Here is a 23,352-nt window from a genome sequence, read left to right as displayed (position 1 = left end):
AAGTAAGATACATTTAGTAAAATAAGTCATCTTAAATAGAAAAGTAGCATTGCCAATAATGTTGAAAAGTGATAAAAATGTAATATTGCACATTGATGTTGACATTGATGTTATTCTTTTCAGCTGTCCTTCCTGCAGAAGGGGGAGGAGTTAAACAGTTTGATGTGGCGTGTGCACCTTGTTGTCTACGGCTGAAAGAGAGTAGTTTGTGACATGCAGGGAATGAGAAGCATTGTCCATAACACTCCTCAGTATCTTTCTCTCTGACACCTCCATCCAAGACTCCAGTTCCATTTCTTTTATTAAACTAAACTCCAAATCGTGTAAAATCTTTACTCAACCTTAATACTGCCTTAGTCTATTTCTTTTATTATTATTATTATTATTATTATTATTTATTATTATTAATCAGGTTTTAGTGTGCATGTAAATATGTGGCCCATAATGTGATCAGTGCATTACCCAACTACAACAGTAAACAGTAAATGTGTGCTTTGTGGAATTATACATGTATGTGCGGCGTACAGAGCCTTAATGACTTTCCAGGAAAAAGCAACATATCAAATGTAAGTGTATAGCTTTGATGTGCCGGGAGGGGGGTTGTATTATGCTCTAAAAATACCCTGTACAGTTTTACTTATTTATGCAAGGGCACATGTGATGTATCTGCACAGGGTTCCTGTGAAGATGTTGTTCCCTAGGCTAGGAACCTGGACAGAGAGGACACTAGCACATCCTTTTCTTCATGTCGAACATTCTTCACCAGTTCCCTCAGGACTTAGCTCAATATTTAAGCTTTATATGGTCTTGCATTGCCAGACCTATCTCCACATCGCTGTGTCAGTGCTGAAGTATTGTCTGGCTATAACCTCTCATCAAAACGCTCTGACTTGTTTGTATTTCTTAAAACCCATCACAATTGTCCTGGGCGGCACTAAGCCCCGGATGCAGTGACGGTGCCCTTTCAATAAAAAGTAAGCGGAGATAGCGGAAGGGGAGGGACCACACGCCAGATGTCTGGCTTTATCCCAAAACTGTACATTCGGTAAGCCAGACTAAGCTTTCTATAACCCATTAACTGAGCTTACTTGGTACTTTTGAATGGTTCCCCATGACAGCTTTGGCACGGGCTGATGTGTGCTTGAAAAGCTTGTAAAGTGAAGCATCTACTACTGAAGATGCGTCTAAACAAGCGAGGATGGGTTACTGCTGTTCTCCATATTTGGTCTTAATTTTGAAACACATTGATGGTGATGGTCAGAATCATCTTATTTACCCATTTGTGATTCATCAAGTGTTCTGCATTTCGTGGCGAGGGTGGACTTTAGTGACACAAGATGTCTGTACAGACTTAAAACAAGTGCTCAGCAACATGAAGCATAGATGGATATATCCAATTCTGCTTCAGTTTCTTTCTTTTCTTCAAATTTTGAAACAATCAAAGTAAGGTGAGGTCATGTTGTGTTGGCCCTTTAATTTCCCATGTCTATTCCCTTAATAATGCTACAATGTAATAATGCTTTCATGCCTGAGAAACTAAATAATATCTTTCTGTCCAAAAATATTGCCATGTATGTGCCGTGGAGAATGTGAAGAAAAAAATCACCTTACTATGACCCTGTTACTCTGGACTGCCTGAAGTGTTCTACTGGGCTTTTGAGGCCCTGATACTACAGGAGAAGAGTATGGAGAAAATCAGACAAAAATCAATAACTACACTATCCTCAATCCCCTACCCAATTGAAAAGCCTACTGTTCACAGTTTGTCTTAGCGATTCCACTGCAGGTCCAATTATTTGCCTGCCCTCTGTCCCAGGTTTTCTATAAGACACAGATAATCTAACCTCACTGTATAGCTAGGCTCACTGGGATAGACTGTTTAGTTTACTCCGCTAGCAGTGATTGTAAGTGATATGCTCCATGTGTGAGTGCACAAAATATAAAGATCTTCTCAGCTCTCATTATAAAGTTAAAAAACACTTTAGGGCTGCGGCTAATGATTATTTTCTTTAATTTAATGCTGATGATTTTCTGGATTAATTAATTAATGAATTAGTTTGGTGAATAAAATATCAGAATATAGGCAAAAATCACATTCACAACTTCCTACAGCCTAACATCACATCTCCAAAATGCCTGTTTTCGCTGACCAACCGTTCAACCCCAAAAGATATTCAGTTTGCTATCACATAAGATGAAGAAAAGCAGCCACTCCTTATGATTAAGAAGCTGGATCAAGAGAATGTGTGGCATTTCTGCATTAAAAATCCCTTTAATGATTGATTATCAAGATAGTTGCCATTGCCAGTTAACTTCCTCTCAATCTCAATTGAGTATTCAACTGATCATTTCAGCTCTAAACATTTCTTATGTTAAACAAAAATGCACATTATGTACAAGTGCACATCTGGTGTTTGGGTAGAGAGTGAGACCCAAATCCAGGCCCCAGTTGTGATGCTTGCTGCCCTGCTGCTGGGCTAGGCTCCCTCATTTTTGCATACACATTATTCTGTCTTTATCTGCCTTTCTCTACAGCTTTGACACTGGGGTCATAGTCTGGTCATATTCTTAGCTAAATGTGTATTATTTACTGTACATGCTAATGAAATAAACAAAATATATAACAATGATTTTAGGCATTAAACAGATGCAGCAGTTAAGTTATGGTTGTTAAATGCAAAAAAAATATGTCTTGGTTATGTCTTGATTCATAGTTTAAGCTAAATTAAAGTATTTTATTTTAAAACAGTACCCTTGTTACTTCCTGGAGAACTTCCATTAAGCAATAAAAACAGCAAGTTCTGTTAAGAGCACACACTGGGAGAGTGAACCCTCTTGCTGAATATTATTCTATTCAGAGTGAATTAGCATTTAGCATTTTTTTTATTCTTCACTCACTTGTCTGGCCATCATTGTTGGTCTGAAAAAGTCAGAAGTACTCACCCCTCCACCCCCTGCCAAGGAGCAGTTTTACTTTTTCATTAATTAATTAACTTTAATGTGCTTATGCAGCTTCTGCTTTCTGTTTCTACCAGGAATTTATTTAACTTTGGGTTCATTTTTAGTGGTTGTTCAGTGGTTAGGCAAACAAAATAATGGAAAGAATACATGAAAAACCTTGAAATAATCTGTTACAAAGGCAGATGCACATCTTTATTCAGCTTTGAGCAGAAACACAGTAGTTTTAATAGTTATCTATCTGAATACATAAGTTAAAAGTAAAATAAGGTGTCAAGAAACCTGAAATTATGGGGGCATCGGTCACAAAATCAAAACAATTTAATGTGGCAAGGAAAGCAGTTTGTTTCAGAAATCATGACCAACGATCATGGACTGGAGACGAGCATACATTGTAAGAATTTAACCAATACCTTAATTCAAACAAAATAGAGCATCGCAGAGAAATGGTGGGGCAGCCAAGTGGCTTATATTCAAGTCACAATAGCACAAAATATGGGTGGCTGAGCAGTAGGCCCTGATGAGTTGTTTTGTCCTATTGTAGTTTTCTTTTACATTATGAGAAAGCCAGAATCAGTTTTTGACCTGAAGTGTCTTGAAGGTCTCATTAGGTCCCATTATTGCGTGATGTTCCCTCATTTCCATTGTAAACTCAATTTCCTTACAATGTTTTAATTTCCCATAATGTAAATAATGTCCCAATGACATGAGACCTGGGGCCAGGACCCTATAAACATGGCGAGGCAAATCCAAAATTGTTGTTATGAATGCCATTATAAATTTGGACATCTTATGTAATCAGGAAAACCTCGCTAATTCTTAGCAGGATGTAGGCTGTACGAGATTTGTATAAAAGAGCCCCTCTCTCTGTTAGGTGCTCAATGAATGAATTTTTAGTTAGGCATTTCTAGTATTGTCCTTTAGGGGTAAATGCAGTGCTTTTAAAGCCCATCCTTAGCATACAATGCTTTTTGTGCTTTGATCTTTTAAGTGTGTCATTAGACTGTTGAGTTGGCTCTTATTTGGTCAATCTTATTCTATAGCACTGTAATTGTTAGTTTCTCTTCAGTCCTTGGTTGTCAGCAATCAGCACCACCCAAATCAAATGTCTTGTGCATCCATTATGCTCTGTAAATTAAAGAAAAAAACCATTGTGACAAATCAGAATTTGCCAGTGAAATATTAAGGCTGTACCCCTCTATGTAGCTGTTGTACCAACGTTGTGTCTGCACTATACTTCAATTTCACATTTGATCATTTATTGATAGAATCTGAAATGCAAAATTTAACTTTGTGCGTGTGTGTCTGCTTGTATGTGTGCACATAAATATGCAATATGTAGCAGTATCTGATTTGCCAAGCCAATGAGGACACACAGACGTTCCTGTAGGAAATATGCACCAATAGTTGATGCTGCTGAAATCACTGAAACTGACAACGTTGTTCCTGCAGACAGCAGTGAGAGGAACAACACTGCTGTCATAATTGGGCTGAGAGACAGATGGTGAACAAGATGATAGGCTAGAGTTTGAAAATAAGTCAGCTGTCTCCTATAAAGAATCTATCTTATGTGTGTCTGTTTAGTCTGCATGCCTGCCTATCAGATCCTTTGTGTGCGACGTTGCTGTTCCATTAAACAGTAACCTGTCACCACTTCCACTTTCCTTGAAACTGGAAAGTCAGTAAGGGGCACAGGGACTACTCTTAGGATTTGACAAGAAATAATCATAATCTGATCAGTTTCAACTCTTGGAGAAATTACATTAATTTCCCATAGTGTAAGACATGATTTATGGTATAAATTACTTTGGCTAATATAGTTCAAACCAGTGATGAAACCTAGGGTTCAGAGATGCAGGAATACGACAAGGTGTAGTATAGAGGTCTTCATCACCATAATACCATGCTTCTATTCTCAAGTGAATGTACACAAGCCATACCCTCTTTATTTTTTAAGATCAGATTAGACATTTTAGGCCTTTATTTTTTCATGGGACAGCTGAAGACATGAAAGGGGAGAGAGAGGGGGAATGACATACAGCAAAGGGCCGCAGGTTGGAGTCGAACCCACAGCCACTGTGTTGAGGAGTAAACCTCTATATATGGGTGCTCTCTCTACCAGGTGCGCTATCCAGCCACCCAGCTGCACCTTCTTTTAATAAGTAGCATTATTTTAAATTCTCTGTGTTATGACTCTCTCTGAATCCTTATCCTTTTTCACCATAAGAAAATAATATTGCTTATGATTTAGTCTAAAGGAAAAATATTACATCAGATAATAAACAACATTCAGGTAATTTATTCGTTAACTTGCATCAAACCAACAAATCTGTTACACTTTGGCAGCAGTAAAATAGTAGGCCTAATGAAAACTGACATAAATTTTAGCAAATTAAAACAAATTAACTTGAAAGGATGTATCCCATTGAGATATTGCACTGTAGCTGCAATGTGATTCTTGTTTTGCTCGACATTTAGCATATGCCAAAAGGGTGAAAGAAACAGACATTGGATGTGCATGCGCGGAATAATAAAACATGGTGTATGAAAGGTTAATGAGCCCAGAGAAGTGGAGTGGTCTCTGTCAAGTGAGACTTCCCACTTCTGGAGGAGTGAGGCAAGTAATAGAAGAAGAACAGCATTTTAAACAGAGGTGGCGTTTGGAGGCTGAACATTCATGAAGACAGATCTAAGATGTGTTGCATGTGGGGTGTAAAGACGAAACAAAGAGATTAATGTTAGTTCAGGGGGTGGAGTGGTGAGGCTCGCATATGAAATCAAGTCGTTTTCACCCATCATTGACTGGACTTGTGGGATTATTGACATGTCTGCGCTTGTATCCTACTATGGTGTTTTCTCTGTCCATACATGTTATGGACAATGTTAATAAGTGTTGATGGGACTCTTTTTTTATCTCTACTCTAAACTGTCAAATGTATTGTATGCATAAGTACACCTGGCCAATAAAGTTGATTCTGATACTGATATAACATTGTAGAGCTGCAAAGATTAATCGTTTAATCCATTAGTTGTCAACTCCTAAATTAATCGGCAACTATTTTGATAATCGATTAGTCGGTTTGAGTAATTTTTAGGGCTGTCAGCATTAACGCATTAATCGCGATGCGATTAAGGGCCAACGCGATGCGATTAATTTTTTTTAATCGCATTAATCGCATGCCGGCATTTATTAATTTATTTTACACTTCACTGGGCTTGGCGTCGTGGCTAACAGGCTACTATTTTGACCCTTTGCAGCACCGTTACTTATCATCAAGCTGCCATACTTACTCCTAACATATCCTGCTGCTGCAGGCTGCAGGCATGATGGAGAAAGACAGCAGCAGTAACTCTGAATGGAGCTTTTTATTTTCCAAGACTCCCGGACAGCTCGTAGACAAGTCGAAAGCCATATGCACATTGTGTAAAGCCGAATTAAAATATCACCGAAGCACGTCAAGCTTGAGCTACCACCTACGGAGCTAAGCATAGTAGTACAGTTAACGTGATGCTACCCGCTAGCATGCTACCCACTCAGGCAAAGCACTATTTTGGAGAGTGCTACTTGCCGACCTATGGATGAAACCAAATCCCAAAAAATTACTACAGCTCTTGCAAAACGGGTGGCAACTAACTGCAGACCTGTCAGCATCGTAGAGGACTCGGGTCTTAAAGACGCACTACGGTTGGCATGTTCTGACCTGTCTCGTTGCCGTCGAGGGGGACAGTAGTTTTCATGCATACACAGCCTGTACGACACGGAGAAAGCAGCCACACTGGAACATCTGCAAGGTGCTGCAAACGCTGTCTCATTAACTGGTGATCACTGGACGTCAGTGAGTAATCAACATTATTTAGGAGTTACTAAACACTATATTGACTCTAGTAAGGATAGGGATTTTTAGAATTTTAGTTAGGTACTTGGAGGAATTGTGCAATAATGACAGATTCACACATTTTTCTTTTGTTTACAGTAAATAAATAATTACAAATCTTAAAATCAAGTTCATAAAGTAACTTTTTTTGCATTCATTTGATTCCCAATCAAGATACACTGGTAAAAATTGCTTTTGATTGTTAATATGTACTTAAAAACTGTTCTGAAATGCAAAATAATAGAATTTTAATCATGTGATAAAATATGCGATTAATCGCGATTAACTATGAAACTCCACGATTAATCGCAATAAAAATGTCATTTGACAGCCCTAATAATTTTTTAAGACAAAAGTCAAAATTCTCTGATCCCAGCCTCTTAAATGTGAATATTTTCTAGTTTCTTCTCTCCTCTGTGACAGTAAACTGAATATCTTTGAGTTGTGGACAAAAGAAGACATTTGAGGACGTCATCTTTGGCTTCTGGGAAACACTGATCCACATTTTTCACCATTTTCTGACAATTTATAGACCAAACAACTAATCGATTAATCGAGAAAAAAATCAACAGATTAATTGACTATGAAAATAATTGTTAGTTGCAGCCCTATAACATTGATGACTTTGCACCTTCAGATTTAAATTTGCATGTATATGACTAAATTGTGCCGTTAAACTACTACTAAACACCCAAACTTTAAAGGAAACACGTATGTTAATGTTATGTATTATATTTGTTGTAAATCATGAATTTGCTTTTTATACTCGCCAATTTAAATGATCTCTCTCAGGAAAGGAGGCTGTGTGCACACCCGTTTCTTCAGATCTACAGAGAGGGTCAGATCCAGTTCATGGCCCCCTTGGCCCGTCAGGGAGATTTCTACGTGCCTGAAGTCCGACCGGTAGAAAGGAGGCTGTCAGAACAAGAGGAATTGCACAGTGACTCAGACTCAGGTAACTGTATTTCATGCTGTACCAAAATAAGCACGTACATTTTTTGTACTTACAGGTAAACCTAGGAGGATTCAAAGCCCTGTTAAGTTAATCTATGTTCTTTAAGTTTTTTTGGTCTGCCAACTCCTGAGTGAAATATAAGAACATGTTTTCTTCGTCAGTTCTATACAGTCAGCTACTTTCTGATGGCCATTAAAGCAGCATGTTAAGGCACCTGTGTTTTGGCTTCGGCATTCAGCCATGGCACTTGCCGCTTGGGTGGGACCCAGGAGAATTGGACCTTGTTTCTACTGCTGTTTTGTTTATGAGCAGCCCCGCAGAAGCAAACTGTGATTGACACCTTTCTAGGTGTTAATGAAAAGCCCACACACCGCAGCTTCTGGTGAAAGTGTGCTGCCACTCACCAAGGGGCTGTCCACAGCTATACAAACACCATATTGAAAACTTGCTTTCAATGTTAAAGACGCACAAGTACTTTAGCACAATTCCACTTGACACTAATTTATCCTCATGAGACATAAAAGCTTGTGAAGGAGTGTTTTCAAAAGTCAATCCTGGTTTAAGCGAGATGAAGCGAGTCTAATCATGAGTTGACATGAAGTGTGAAAATAAGCCTTTTGATAACAGCCTCATAGCACCTAATTGCTACAGCTTTGTGGCAGAGGTCATATTGTTCAATTCAATTCAATACAAACAGACTATACAATGAATCCAAATATAGCCTAGCAGACACTCAAAGGACACAAATGCACGGTAAAATAACCGCAAAAAAACAATCATGGGGTCGCATGTTACAGTTTCAATTTCATTTTGAATGTCAGTCAGAATGTTGTTTACAAATACAATACAGGTAAGGATTGGATTATGAAAAACAGAAAATTAATAAGCAACAATTTTAATAATGGATTATTTGTTTAAGTCATTCATCAAGCCAAAATACTCTCTGTTTCCAGCCTCTCAAAAGTGAGGATTTGCTACTTTCCTCTGTTTTAAAAGTGAGATGAGATACGGTTGATTTCCACACATTGATATCAGTATGAACCTCCACCGTTTGGTGCAGTGGTGTCTCCACTGAGGAGCACAGTGCACAATGATTGATTTATTCAGGGTGTATTCGTGTCCACATCCAACTTAGTTTTTGGAAAATCTACAGTATTTTTTGAATTTCCAACAAATTGCTTTTGTATTATTCTCAAACTGCCAGAAGTTCCATATATCTGCTCAAGGATGATGTGAGAGATGGTGCCAGAAATTTAGTGACGCTCTCCAAAAGTAATGGTCATCCTTTCTTAGTAGGAAAGATTGTTTTGATATTATGTTATGCGCCAAAAAGCAAACTTTAAAAGAATAATTGTCCATGAATCATGGATGTGTTGATGACATAAATATGTATGATGTGTTGATGACATAAATATAAAAAAGGAAATATTAGAGGACTTAAGGAGATGTGATGTTGAACTGCATGTGCCGATGCCACTTAACCCAAATGCCCCAGCAGCAGCACAGGAGAGAGGAAAGACAGAAGAGCTCATCGTCTATAGTGAGGTAATCTCGGTCTAATGTTAGACTACATTGCAAAAATATCACCATGCATTCATAACCTTGTGATTCAGTGAGAGTGAGCCCAAAACATCGGAAAGTATGTTTTTGTGACATTTATTTATTTACATTTTGTCAGAAAGAAAAATCAATAGCAAACGTCGGTCTCCTCGGCTGTGAACTGCTCCTGGCGTGCGCCCATGGATGTATTAAGAGCATGCACCTAGAAAATCCATCATTATAATAGCAATCCGCCACGGAACGGAAATGTGAGCTAACGCTCTGATTGGTTTATTGCACGTTACGCCCAAACCACACCTATGAGTAATGTAGCTACTTCAGACCAACCCATTTTAGATTTGCGTCAGGCGCAAGAGTCATTTATCCTGCCGGTATAATGCTGCGTTCATAGACATCGGAAAAACATTTTCCCGAGTGAAAACGTCATCATTCTCCTCCCTTGCTGTGGGAAACAGAGGTGGGAAACTCGGGCCAGATTTTGCTAACCGAGTTTCCCAGTTGGTGACGCGTTGTTGACAACTGACGTTTGATGTAGGCGACTTTGGTTCACTTAACATATTTCAATGACAATAAACTGTTTATTGTGGACAAATGTCTCTGCCAAGAAACATAACATGTTTCAAATTATTCATAAATAGGCCCATGTATAAAAAAACAACACCTTATCCGTGTCCTTTCCCGTTGGTTGTCCTGTAGATAACACAAACAAACACCTGTCCGTGTGCTGTTTCCATGCTTGTATAAGAAAACAGCAGCAAATCTTTTGTTATGGCCTCCATGTTTTCACACACCTGCTCTAGGCTACGGCCAACAGTTGGTGGCAGTCATGCAACAAGTTGTTATGCCAAACGCCAATATAACAGAAGAAGAAGAAGAACACGCATCCTGACCATGTGAACGCTGGCAGTCGGAAAAACAACGTAATCACGGGGACGGTCCCTGATATTCTCAGGTGGCATGAACGCAGCATATTAGCAACAGCGCCCGAGATCCGCCCACAAAGCTACTTGTGTTTGGCGTTTGATACTTGCATTTCAGATCGTTAAAATAGGGCCCCAAGTGTCATATTTCCAAAGGAATCCATACCTTAAACATCTGTCTGGATCTCCACTTTTTGCTACAAAACGGAATGAAACTGACACCCAATGACAAAGTCACTATTTTTATGTGTCACAGGTGTGGTGGGAGTGGAAATGACATTTGGGTCCATGACTGTGAATGATAGTGTGACAGGCAGCCATGCTCCTGTCACAATGGGATCAAATAAACCAGATCATTGGAGCATTCGGGACATCTTTGGTCTCAGTGACCGGATCAAAACCCAGCCTCCTCACATGGCTCCTCTCTCTCTGTCATGCAACAGCAGGCTAGAAACATTTTCTAATATAGTTCACTCTTTTGAACCACACAATTCACAAGTGAGTGGATGTAGTGCCACATTTAGTTTTAGTTGGCCATTAACATTGTTAACTCTTTGTTAGTTGTCAGCGGAGCTATTTTAAAATCTTGCGGGGCAAATAAACGTCATATCTCAAGTTTTATCAAAGCAAAGTAGTTGAGTAAAAGTCCAAGTCATGTCACGCCATCTTACATACTGTAAATGACACAGCATTTAAACATTTTCCTGCAAAGGAATACTTTGACATTTTGAGAAATACACGTGTTCGCTTTTTTTTAGTTAGATGAAAATGTTGACTCATTACCAATCTCATATCTGTCTGTCTGCAAAATAACGGTTGGCTGATGACGGGTGACTTGATGGTTGCCTTACATGATAACAAAAAGACTGCTAACGCCCTCTGTCCGATCGCTGCCTGCCTGTGATTTTTAACTGACTGTTAAAAACATTCTCAAAAATCTGCCTACAAGTACCTCTACAGCTCACTAATTAGTTATATTAAAACATTATGTTATATTTGTTTATTTGTGTACAAACGGGAATGTAAAAATAACTAGTTGTGGTTGTATGAAGGGTAACATGCTGTAAATATTTCTATTTCAGCCTGGAGCTGTGGTTTCCTAGAGTGTTGTCCTCACCGTGAGGTTGCCAGGCAACAAGCAGAGACCAATAATAATACCAAGGTAATTAGTTTGTTTGAAAGTGCTAGTAGGCAGATTTCTTATACGTTAGACAGAGTCAGGCTAACTCCCTGATTCCTTTATGGTTTAAGCTTCTTACTGGACATACATGAGAGTGGTATTCTCAGGCATATTTCCCAAAATGTTAAACTATTATTTAAAAGCGTTGTTACTTAAAGGTTCAGTTGGTAACATTTATAAAAAAAAAAATGTTTTGGCATATTTGCTAAAACTGTCACTATATCCTGACAGTAGTACATGAGACAGATTTTTTTTTTTTTTTTTTTTTTAAATATCACGTTCCTCTGCCTCCTCTTTGAGAAAGTTTGCTCTGGCAGGTGACATTTTTAGCAGTGATTGACATTGTGTTAAGGAGTCCTCAATTTTGATTGGTTGTTTTCCTTCGGGCACAGTGAATCTTGTGAATGCCATTAGGTGCAATAGGAGGAGGCACAGGAACATGATTTTTTTCACAGATTATCTGTCTCATGTGATACTGTCAGGATATAGGGACGGTTTCAGTAAAAGTTACCAACTGCAGCTGTAATAGTGGATATAAGCCTTAATATGGTCATTATCTTTATCTTATGTTGGAGTTTGCACATTAAATCTGAACCTACTCAAATTCTGCAGCATCTTTCTCTGTCTCATTCCAATACTAGTAGAATCAAGACAGACACATGTAAAGAGCGATGCCTGAAGGCACCACTAAACCCCTCCAATCAAATACGAAGGTTTTCCCTTTTAAAATAAATTAAGATTAAGATATTATCCCTAATGTGTATCTTTCAATCCAAATGGGAATTTTTTTTCCCCCCATTGAGTGATTACATTTTGCCACTTGCTGTAGATGTTCAACCAGCAGAGGAAAACCAACACGAAACCAAAGTTCTTGCTCTATCACAGCTCAGTATGCATATTATTAATGTTTTATTTCATAAATTGTTTTTTTCCCCTTGGCTCCATCTATCACATGCACATGAGGTGGGTGTAAATTAATCAGCGAGAGCTTGGGGCTAGATTCAAATATGGATGCTTTTTATTTTAATTTTGAATGCATTTTTATGAAGATAAATAGGAGTTCATTCTATATGTACATGTGTTTAGCACTGATTTGTAGGCCTTTCATTTTTTTCCTTCTCTTTTTCACTTCTCTTCCAAAAGGTGATAATAGTCATAGTCCTCTGTACGCAATGTTATTGTATGGAATAAATAATATATCATCCATTCAGCTATGCAGTTTACATGCAATTCAGTTCTCTCTTGTTCAAGCTCCCATGTGTGTGCTCCATCCTGGCCCCCATCTCATATTCACTGTCAACAATGAACTGATTTCCACTGCAATATCTCTCTCATCTTTTCTAAGGGACATGTGTGACACAACAGCATGAGCCTTTAGGTCTTTGACTAAGTGCATTATTGCACACACAGCAGCAGGCTTAGCACACATAAACATACAGTATTTCTTTATAAACATAGCAAAGTTGCTCCTGATTACATTTTCTGAGTAATTATTTATTGTTCTTTACTATTTGCATGTTGCTATGTAACACAATTTCCTCTTTTTGTATTTTGCTTGTTGGAAGTCTCTTACATTTAGCTTAGAAGCATGACATTAAACATGTCTCTGAAGCATATAGTTCTGTTTTCTACCTTTTCTAGTTGAATGACGATTTAAAAAAAAATGTCATACTTTTTACATTATTCCTCAATTGAAATGCACAGTGGTGAGAAGATTTAGTTTGCCATCATTCTGTTACAAATCTCAGCTACGTCTGATAATTTGTCCCATATCATAATGTATTTATCACCTCTAACATGATAATTAGCCCCCTTCTGGCTTCTGTCAACTGTTTTCATGTGAAAGGTTAGTTCTTGTGTGTATCATCATCTGGTCTCCAGTAAACAACAGGCTGGCTTAGTGTAAGGAGATATTGATTTAAAGAGTATTGAAGAGTGTTATGTGGAAACACAGCCACACAAAGATCGACAGAATTGCACACAGGAAGGAAATTGATTTTATTAACCTGCAAGGAACAAACTAAAAAGACTGAGGAGTCAAGTGCTTGTATTTACAGTACCACTCCAATTAAAGAGCAGAAACCCTTTTCTTATACAGGAGTTTCTAATTAACAACATGTCAGTGCACTATTGTGAGTTATGACTTTAAGTCGCTGCACAAGGTGTTGCTGCTCATCCCATGAGTTAATGAACAACAGAAAAATGTGTGACAAGCACAATATACTGTACAACACCCACCCTTCCATGGATAAAGAGGAAAAAGCATTAAGTATTTCCCAGCTTCTACATTTTTGGAGTTGAACTTTGTATAGATTTCCTGGTTCCTTGTTAATAATCATCCTAAATTGAATTGAATGTGCAAGATACAACAGCTCTTGTCATTTCTACACAACTTGTAGATGTTCATATACATTTATGAAAATATAACAATGGAATACAGCATGAGCAAAAAACAAGCTGGATGTGTAAGGGACATGTGAGCAAGGATTTGCCTTCTAATTTTAAGGACAGTTAAACTACAGGCTTGCAAGTTTAAAGAAAGGTGATATCCGTGATCTTGCTTGTGTCCTCCAGTTCGGTAGTATTTCGGTTCGATTTACCATCAAAAACTATAGTACAGTAAACGTATAAGTCATGCATCATAGCTAACAGAGAAGTGAAAACCTGAGTCACTGTAAAGGTTCAGTATCTCTTAAAGCTATAGTGCGTAGTTTCTGCCGCCCCCATGAGGAATTCTAAGTAACGACAACAAAACTGTTGGTGCATCCACATGATACAAGCCTTACGTGATCGTGCACGCGCCCCCACCCCTCCTCCACGCAGTTGCTAGTAGCCAAGGAGGACACGCAGGATAAAAAAAAAACATGATAGACTCTTCATAAGAGGTAATTATCTTCACTGGAGTTTCTGCGCGGGAAAGTCACCGGACGCCACAATCTTCTGAACATAGCCATACTGAGAAATACAGAGAGAGTTGTGTGGACCTCATAGTCTTAATTAGCTTTGTAGCAGCTCATTTGGCAATGGCTTGAATGTAACGGACGTTTATTAATATCAACAAGTTACATACTTAAGCTTTAAGGACATAGGTTGTCTTTGTATTGTTCTGATGGACGGTCAGTCTACCACTTTGACTGAAGAGACTATATGACATTTTTGGGAACCATGAATGTGTGTACAGAGGATAAATCCGACGGACTTTGGTGATCCTCTGTCTTTTCCTCTCGTGCGACCATGAGGTTGACATGTTTATTTTTTAGTGAAATGTCTCAACAACTGTTGGATGGATGAAATTAAATTAAATTGGGTAAAGACATTAATGTGTCCCTCAGGATGAATTGTAATAACTTTGTTGGTCCCCTGACTTTTCATCTAGTGCCATCATCAGGTCAAAATTTCAACTTATTTAATACCTGCAGAACTAATGAGCCTCAGCTGTACTTATACATAAACATACTCATGTATGTTTAGAGGTAGTGAGCAAATGTTTGTTAGCTCACATGCTTCACTAAACATAAACATTGTAAACATAAGCATGTTAGCATTGTCTTTGTAATCATGTTAGCATGTTTGCTACTCGTGTGGCTGTAGAGTCTTGTTTTATGGCCATGAACTATTTTAACAATCTTTCTAAAGCATATTTGAAAAGATTTGATACAACAGTTGTTTATTTTATAGATACATTCATGAATACATTTCCTCCATGCATATGTTTTCCAAATAATTGCTGAGTCTGGAGTAAAAGTGGAAGAGATAATAATTATTCTGAACTGAAGTCACATTGCAGCTAAAATACAATCATGCAGATATTGGTTGGATCCCAGCACTGGATTTTTGGGCAGCCTAGCTTTTCTCATGTGGCGTTTGTTTATAAAAGTCCTCTCACCATCTGTCCACCCCCTCCCTTTTGTTTTATCACTGCCCTGGGTGCAGACTCAAACAGTGAATACAGCTCAGGGAGTGGGGTTCTACTGTCAGACAGCAGAGGGACGTCCCTAGCAGCGTCCTCTGTCCACTCTGTGCCTATCCAGGATCAAGGTGATAGAAACAACAGAGGGAGAAGCTCCAGGGGAACCTCATTTAAAGACCTGGACTGGGAGCAGACCGATGGACAGCAGGCAGAGAGAGAAGAGCCGCTTCATGGAGACTCCAACCAGAAGAGCCTGGAGGCTACCACTCAGGAGTGGTGGGGTGCCGTTGGAGGAGAGGAATAAAAGTTCAGTGAGACACTAGTTGAGGATGAAAGAGTAAATAATTCAAGAGTGTCTCGCTATGGGTCCATGTCCAAATGTGTAAATATTAAAGGACAAGGCGGGTGATATTCTATATTTTGTTTATTGTGAACAAATCCCATGAAAAGACCAAAACAAGCAATGTGTTCGTCTGTTTCTTAATACTTTAAGACTTCCCTTCTATGGTGCAAAGGGATATGCATCAGGCTTTGGCTACACAGACAATACTTGTGAGTGGGGTCAATTCATTGCTATTTTGGCCTTTTTATTGGATTTGTTGATAATAACAAAAATATAGAATATAACCAGACATATTTTTTTGTCTTTTAATTATAGTTTTAAAGTTAATGCATTCAAATCTGTTAGATTTTGCTGACAGAAAACCACTTGCAATCTGCAGAACTTATTCAGGTAGCCTGAGTTTCTTGAAACAGAAGTGATGATGTCTGTCAAAATGATACAAGATGACTGAACTGAGTATTTGTTAGAAAAATAATTTTACTTGAAAGGTATTTAATTTGCTGTACTGAAGCTATAACCATTATTTGCATTTCTAATAAGTTTTTGTTTGTTGGAGGATTGTTTCACAAACATACAGGGAATTCTGTTAATTTCAAAGATACTTTTTTACATGTTTACAAAGTGCCGTAGTTTCATTAATTAATAACTGACAAAGGATTGAAATTATATGAGTACATAGACCTCACAAAGTGAGTGACTTTTTTAAAGATATTGTGTTTGACTGAATATTTGTGCATCTTGTTAGAAGCGTTTTGTGTACTTTTACAAGACTGTGTGTTAACATAGCTCTGTTAGTGATGCAAGTTTTGATATAAAATGTACTCCATTTCCAAAGAGGTAGGTGTGAATGAATGCATAATTACCTTCTTTGTGTCATCCTCCTGAGCACCTCTGAGATTGTGGACATGATTATGGGGAGTGTGCAGCCTGCTGCCATGATCAGTCAAGGAGAAAGATGACAAGCAGTGGGCTGACCATTAATATTCATTTCACTATACTGACGGCAAAGCTCTGTGACTCTACATTTTATTTGCATCTGGCCTCTAGCATAAATCCCAATAGCATTATCCCCATACATTCAAACCCAGCTCCTTCATTTTCTATTCAGCCGTTATAGTGTGTTATTTTACCTTCTCAACTTTCTCACATCTGCTATCTCTTTGCACAGGCTCATTTCTGTTTGTTTTTTCTCCTTTTGTTCTTTTCTGTCCTTCCCTCTGAAATACATATGGCAGCTGCAGCCTGAAAGACCACCTGATGACCCACACAGCCTATAATGTGTGTCCAGTCATACCCATATCCTTTATCTTCCAACAAATGAGATCACCCCAAGCTTGTCGCAGCAAGCCTTGCTCACTTGGAGGGTGTGGGCAGTTTAAAGGGATGTGCATGTGAGAGAAAAGCCACATATGGCGTTTCAAGTAAATAGCCATTGCATATTCTGAGCTAAAACGTGTTAATTTAAGATTCTCCAGATGTTCACATGGACAGAAATGAGTAGACAAAGGCTTTTGTCTGTCCTTCGCTTTAATATTGTGTGTTTGATATGACTAAACACCACACCAATATGGCTTTTCTTAATTATAACTGTCATTACATTGATCAGACAATCAGACTGAAAAACCTGCAGAAGAGAGGGTATTTTAAACTAAAGCTATTGAAAAGTTGTGCTATTCAGTCTTAAATAATAATTAACAACACATACTCCTAGGTTGAAAACTGTGCACCTAACCTTTACAGCAAATATAAATACATAATCCTAGTTCTTGAATAGATGATACAAAAGACCTTCAAGACGGTACATTCAATCAGCTTCTGACTGACTGAGGTGCTTATCTAATCAGAGATCTGTTTCCTGAGGTATCTGGATAACCAAGTGAAACCTAGAACAAATCTTGGACACAACAACGTTATCCATGTAACCCAGTAAACCTACTTCTTGGGCCTCAGTAGCATAGTGTTTTTAGTCTGAATTGCATTTTGGACAGTGTGGTCTCTGAGTGAAATGATAATGCATTTGTGAAAAATCTTTTGCTGCCTAGCTGTTCATCAGAGTGATTTTTCTTGACAATTTTCCGTTATGTTCTTACTCCACATGGAAACTTTAAAACAACAACAAAACGAGCCTGTTCATTCATTCATTTACTCTGAGTTGGAGTTGCCTCAGAGGCTTAATTGGCAGAATGCTGAGCTTTTACCTGACAAATAGTTGACAAAAAAGAAGATCTATAGTGAGTGTTTACATTTTTAATCTAAATGCTGATTGCTCTAACGATGGGGTTAAATTCCCAGAGGATAAAGGTAAATGAGATGAATGAGATTTAGGAGTAAAAGTGATGCCCTGAGATGCTTTCTGTGTGTATAATTATAAAAGCTCTCTGGGAGCTGTGGGTGTACTCCTCTTCTTCAAACATACACATAGGGTAGTAACTTGCTGAGTCCATGCTGTTCTGTGAAGTATTTGTTGGCAATAGGGAATCTAACTAACTAGACTTAAATATGGTATCCTTGGTCTGACACAGTTATGATCTCAGTGGTAAATACTCAGGGCTGGTCGCGCCTTTGGAGCTGGGATACTGTTTTATGTCTATCTGTATTTAAAGGGTCATTCTGGTTTATAACTTGTTTAGGATCACTAGCCTGCTGACAATAATAACTATACGGTAATAGCTGAGATCTGGTAATGCGGTGACATAACTGAAAAAGGTTAAACTTTGACCTACTCTACACATTTTGTCCTGTGCAATGAGGTATTGTCGCTATTACAAGTGCAGCCACTTTCAGTTTTACCTCCAAATAAAATAGTTTCAATGATCTGACTAAACTCTTGGCTTGTTTAGAAGACTTGGCTTGTATTTGGTTGTCTGACTGCTTGGGTTTCTTGCCACTTTGGACTTTATGTAGCCATGTTGCTGTGTCCCCAGCAATTACTTTAATGAGTACAATGGTATCATAACCAATAGAAATAATGGCCAAAAGTATGAAAATAAGAACCAAGTTGTAATAAAACAGAATTACCCGTTAAGCAAGGATGAACTCTTGGGGTGGGAAGTTGAAGCTGTAACCTTCCAGTTACGTGGTGGTATCTGGTCAATCATGCTGCTTAAAGGGGCAGTTCACCCAGAAACAAACAAACAAAAACCAGGTCAATTAAATTTAGCTTGTGCTGCTTAAACTAGAAAGAAAATTAATTGGAAAAACCATCCAATCTGCAGACCTTGGTATGGACAGTTTTGAGTAAAAAAAGAAAGAAAAAATTGACTATTTCTTTAGTAAAAAGGGGTATGTAGTTCTAATACAAGATGTGTTTTCTATAATTGTGAACATCAACAAAAGCAGGCACCACAGAGAGAAACTAAATTGTTGATTTTGGACTGATTGTTTTTTGTCATGTTCATTAAGAGAGCTGCAGCAGTCAGACTGATGTGCACTGACCACTGGCTAGGAACACTTTGTGTCTGTCCTCTATAATTTCACTCGACATTAATTGGTATGTTTCTATCTAAAAGTCTGCATTCCACCCACATGCCCTCAACTATTGTAATGTAAACTACCTTTCTATTTCAGGAGAAAATTGGTCCCTTTGTGTTAGCTGGGGGAATTATGCAACAAGCAGGACCCGCTCGTCATTTTAATTGCCACTGTACACAGAAAAAAGTTCTTCTTTTCCAAACCCCTAACTGCAACGTAGCTATTGTTAGTGCAGAAAAGAAAACATTTGAAAAATAGTGAGACGTTTTTTGTATGTGTGGGTGAGAGGAAGGTGGTGGTAGTGGCAAGGTGGGGAAGTGGGGAAAGGTGGTGGTGCTAAAGTATGTGAAGGTGACAGAAATGGGTAAGCGATGAAGCTGAATACATACTGAAATAACTTATGTTGCTTGCTGAATATTTCCAGATTTAATTGTAACTGGTTGTGCAGCGGTGTACTAAGTTGGACACAGAAACCCAAACTGGTGCAGCAGACCTTTTCTGCACTCCTCACTAATTATGAAATAGGAATGTTGCTGATGTAATCTTCTTGTGGGTGAGAAAAAAAGTGCAGTGTTTATTGCATGAAATATTACCTCTGCAGAAAGCATGCTACAGAACAGCATGCTGTATAGTTAACCTTAATTACCAGTGAGACTTTGAAGTTTTCCACTACTGGATGCACAGCTTTTAAATAGTTAATAGGCTGAATCAATACTGTGAGGGTCATCGATTTTGGCCGGTGAAAAACATTTTTATATGTATTGTGTTTGTAATAATATAAGGGTTATTTGTAACAACATGTTTGGACAAATTCTGTATTTGATTCAACATTGAGCTTACGTATGCCAGTATTCATCCAACTAAACTGTAGAATAAATGATATTTAGAGAGTTGTATTGTATTGGATGTTGATGCATTTTCAGTGAAAAAAAAACAGTGCAAGGTGCCTCTTGAGTTTGTAAAGTGCTGTGCCACTCATCTAGAGTGTGATTCAGTTTTAATGAGATAGAGGTGAATGAGGAGCTGGCCATCCTTCATAGAGGGGGAAAAATAGTTGATGCTCATTTCTCTTTTCTCATCTTTCTAAATTTAGCTGGAGAACTGCAGCGCCTTGTTTTGTCTATTTGGAAAGATTTGCAATTTTCACATTATTTTAGGGAAGGGGTTTTATCATTAGCCTCAAAGCTAGATTGCCAGTACAAACCCTGTCTCACAGGGAATGCAATGGATGAGTCAGTTAAAAAAAAGACCATGTGAGAAGTTGGAAACAGAATTTGAGATTGTGATTAATGCACTATCGTCACTGTTTTTATTCTTTACTCCTGCATACTAAACCGCACACGTTTACATAGGACATTTTAAGTTTTTCCAATGTCGGTGCTGTAACTCGCTGCCTTGCAAACAAACGTTGTATGAAGCACAATGTGGTTTGTGAAAGGCGCGAGCGCAGCGTCGACTCGGTGCACTCATTATAGCTGTGGAGCTGCACAGAGTGGCTGCATCATGAGCGCTAGGATTCCTCAACAGCTCTTGTTTTGAAGTTGATTTGACTCACTTCCCGAAAGAGAAACGACTATGAATAGGAAATGTAATGCAAAACAAAAGTGCAATCATAGATTAATTTAGATTCACTTGTATCTCAGTCCAGCTGGCAGTCAATTGTAGACGAATCCGTCGCGCATCATTACGGTCGATGCGAGTGGACACATGAGCACTTGGGCGGTGGGCTGTATTGCTCCGGTCTGAAGGCGTGTTGTACGGTGGCTGGCGAGCACAAGTTGGAGAGCACTGAGAGGAGTTTGTCAGATTTGCCAATGTGAACACTTCAGAACCAAGGACAGATCCAAACCGCTGCCTGGCAAACATGCTCAAAGTGAACAACATCTGGACTGCGCTCGTCACGTGAAGCTCTGCGCGTTGTCTGTGTATTGACGCACGGCTTGTGGAAAAGAGACCTACAGATATATCTATATCCGGCAAGACATCTAGTGCTACAACCAGGTAAGAAATTGTCATTTACAAACTTTGTTTTTAACATAGTGGTATGCCTATGTTTTTCCCGCGTAGTCTGTCTACTTTGCCTCTGTATTTTCCTGTCCGACTTGCCCTTTTCATTTTAAATGTTTTTTCCTTATAATTGGCTTTGATCATGTCGCCTACACCGCAAATTCAGTTTAACTGCCATGGAAATGTTATCAACATATGTCTCTTTTTTGCACTTAATTTCACAGGGCACACAAGTGAATCAGCTCTCTTAACATCCGAATTTGATCTAGCCTATAGTGTGTAGGCTACTACTTTATCAATAAAGCATCCAACACCTGAGCGTGAGAGAATATTCAGCACAGTTACAATTGTCTCAACTAAAAATCGCATGATCTAATATCGCACTTGGTTTTCAGAGCTTTTGTTTTCAGACAGCGCCCTAAACAATGTAATAGCATCCTACTGTGAGAGTTATTGGGTTGTTTTCAGTTTGCACAATTCATGAAAGTACAGTACAAACTGATTCGGCATTGGACAAATCCATGATCGCATGCATCAAATAGTTGTCAATAGATCAGACAAGATGTGATGTAGCAGCAAAGGGATTCCTCTCTAAAAGAGTGATAGATTAATACCATCACCATGTCTGCATGAATGTGATTGTCATTAGATGGTGCCACCAACAGTTTATAAACAGAGACAACCTGTTGTAGTCTCTCATTCTCATATCGGCATTTTGTCTCAGTAGCCTCCTTAATTTAGAAACTTTTGGTTTTCTGAATACATTTTAGAAATCTTTAGTTTCTGAGAGCAGACTGACTGAATTCCCTGTGCTATTTTTATGCACTTGATATATGCTTAGTTTTACAATCTAGCCGGCTGCTGGCCACCACCGCAGGCATCCTAATTCCTTCAGCTGACAAGTCCAGGTGGAGGGATAATCTGTGTCCCTACTGGAGATGACATAATAATGGAAATCACTAGTGGAGTTATGATGGCTGCAGTTGTTTTGCACTTTCTTTTTGTATTTTATTACCTGTAAATATAGTTTTTTGTTGTTGCTTTGAACAGCTGTTTAGAGGATCATTAAATGTTATACTATTAAATGGTAGGCTACAGGACATTTTCTTGTGTCAAATGTAACAAATCTGTAGTGTCATATTACATGCAAAGAAAATCATGGGAAAAAGGATGACATTTTGTCCATTATCCAGCTTGTGGCGTTTGTCATAACAATGAGCACAGAATTACCACTGCCATAAATCATCATCCTATCAGTGTTTGTCACGTAATCATTGGACAGCAATATTTTTAGATAAATCTCATGGGACAAGTGCTGTGTTTTAGGCTGTCATTACTCAACAGGCTTTATTATTCATGTGTAGTGGATTAGACACTAAATTAAATGTCATGTAGGCCTACGTATTCAACAAAAGACCAAACAAACCTGAGGGCAAAGCTTAAACGCCTGAGGTGATGTTGCTGAAATGATCATTTATAGCATTGTTATACATCATAGTATTAAATAACACACATCAAATAGATTTTATGATTTTTGCATGATCATAGTGGATTTGTCCACAACAACAACAAACAGGTCTTTAGCTCTTTATCCTGCCTTCACCCCCCCCCCACAAAAAAAAAAAAATCTTTTCTTCAGCTCATTTTCCAAACATGAGTAGCATCGTATTTCTCCATAGATCATCGCCAATCACCATCTTCACAGAAAGCCAGTCTGCAGTGAGTCATACATTACACATTAGCTATATTTGGATAAGATAATAAGGAATGGTGTTCTCAAAGCATCTTGTTGGCAAAATCTTCTCTGTCCTAGGCGGGAGCAGTAATGTATTAGCTGATGGTTGAAAGCTGAGTAATTCACACTGCCGTTTCTTTTTTAACTTGCCTTTTAGAGGGAATATTGTGCTCAGACATCTGGGGAGCGAGTGACTCTCTCAGCTGCTGAGTGTGACAGCCGTTTCTACATCAAGATAGTTTTTTTAATTATGTGATCGAGGCCTGTTGTTTAATTCTTAAACACTTCTTAAAGGTTTTGAGCGGATCTCCTGGACCTCAAGCCTCACTTCGGCCTAGTTTGCATAGCCCTGCCTAATTGGCTGTTCCTTATTGCACCATTAATTCCTTCTGTGACCTAGTCTTTGCAACCATATAACCCCCATCTGCTTCAGCAGAC

General features: G+C 38.5%; 1 protein-coding gene across 2 annotated transcripts in view; it reads left to right on the top strand.

The window, feature by feature from the left end:
• tex264b (testis expressed 264, ER-phagy receptor b) overlaps positions 1-16,529 on the top strand; it is a 36,318-nt gene extending 19,789 nt beyond the window's left edge. The window contains exons 3-5 of one of the 2 annotated variants that reach the window (XM_078248692.1): positions 7,626-7,788; positions 11,351-11,430; positions 15,382-15,536. In XM_078248692.1, coding sequence (XP_078104818.1) covers positions 7,626-7,788; positions 11,351-11,430; positions 15,382-15,447 — 309 coding nt within the window. In that variant the 3' untranslated portion in view covers positions 15,448-15,536. Of the gene's footprint in view, positions 1-7,625; positions 7,789-11,350; positions 11,431-15,381 lie in introns of both variants that reach the window. The other variant, XM_078248691.1, reaches the window with a different exon arrangement.
• The last annotated feature ends 6,823 nt before the right edge of the window (positions 16,530-23,352 follow it).

Source organism: Sander vitreus, chromosome 4 (assembly GCF_031162955.1).
Source record: "Sander vitreus isolate 19-12246 chromosome 4, sanVit1, whole genome shotgun sequence".
NCBI classification, from domain to species: Eukaryota; Metazoa; Chordata; class Actinopteri; order Perciformes; family Percidae; genus Sander; species Sander vitreus.
Note: the sequence above shows the minus strand (reverse complement) of the source record. Positions and strands in the feature narration are given on the sequence as shown.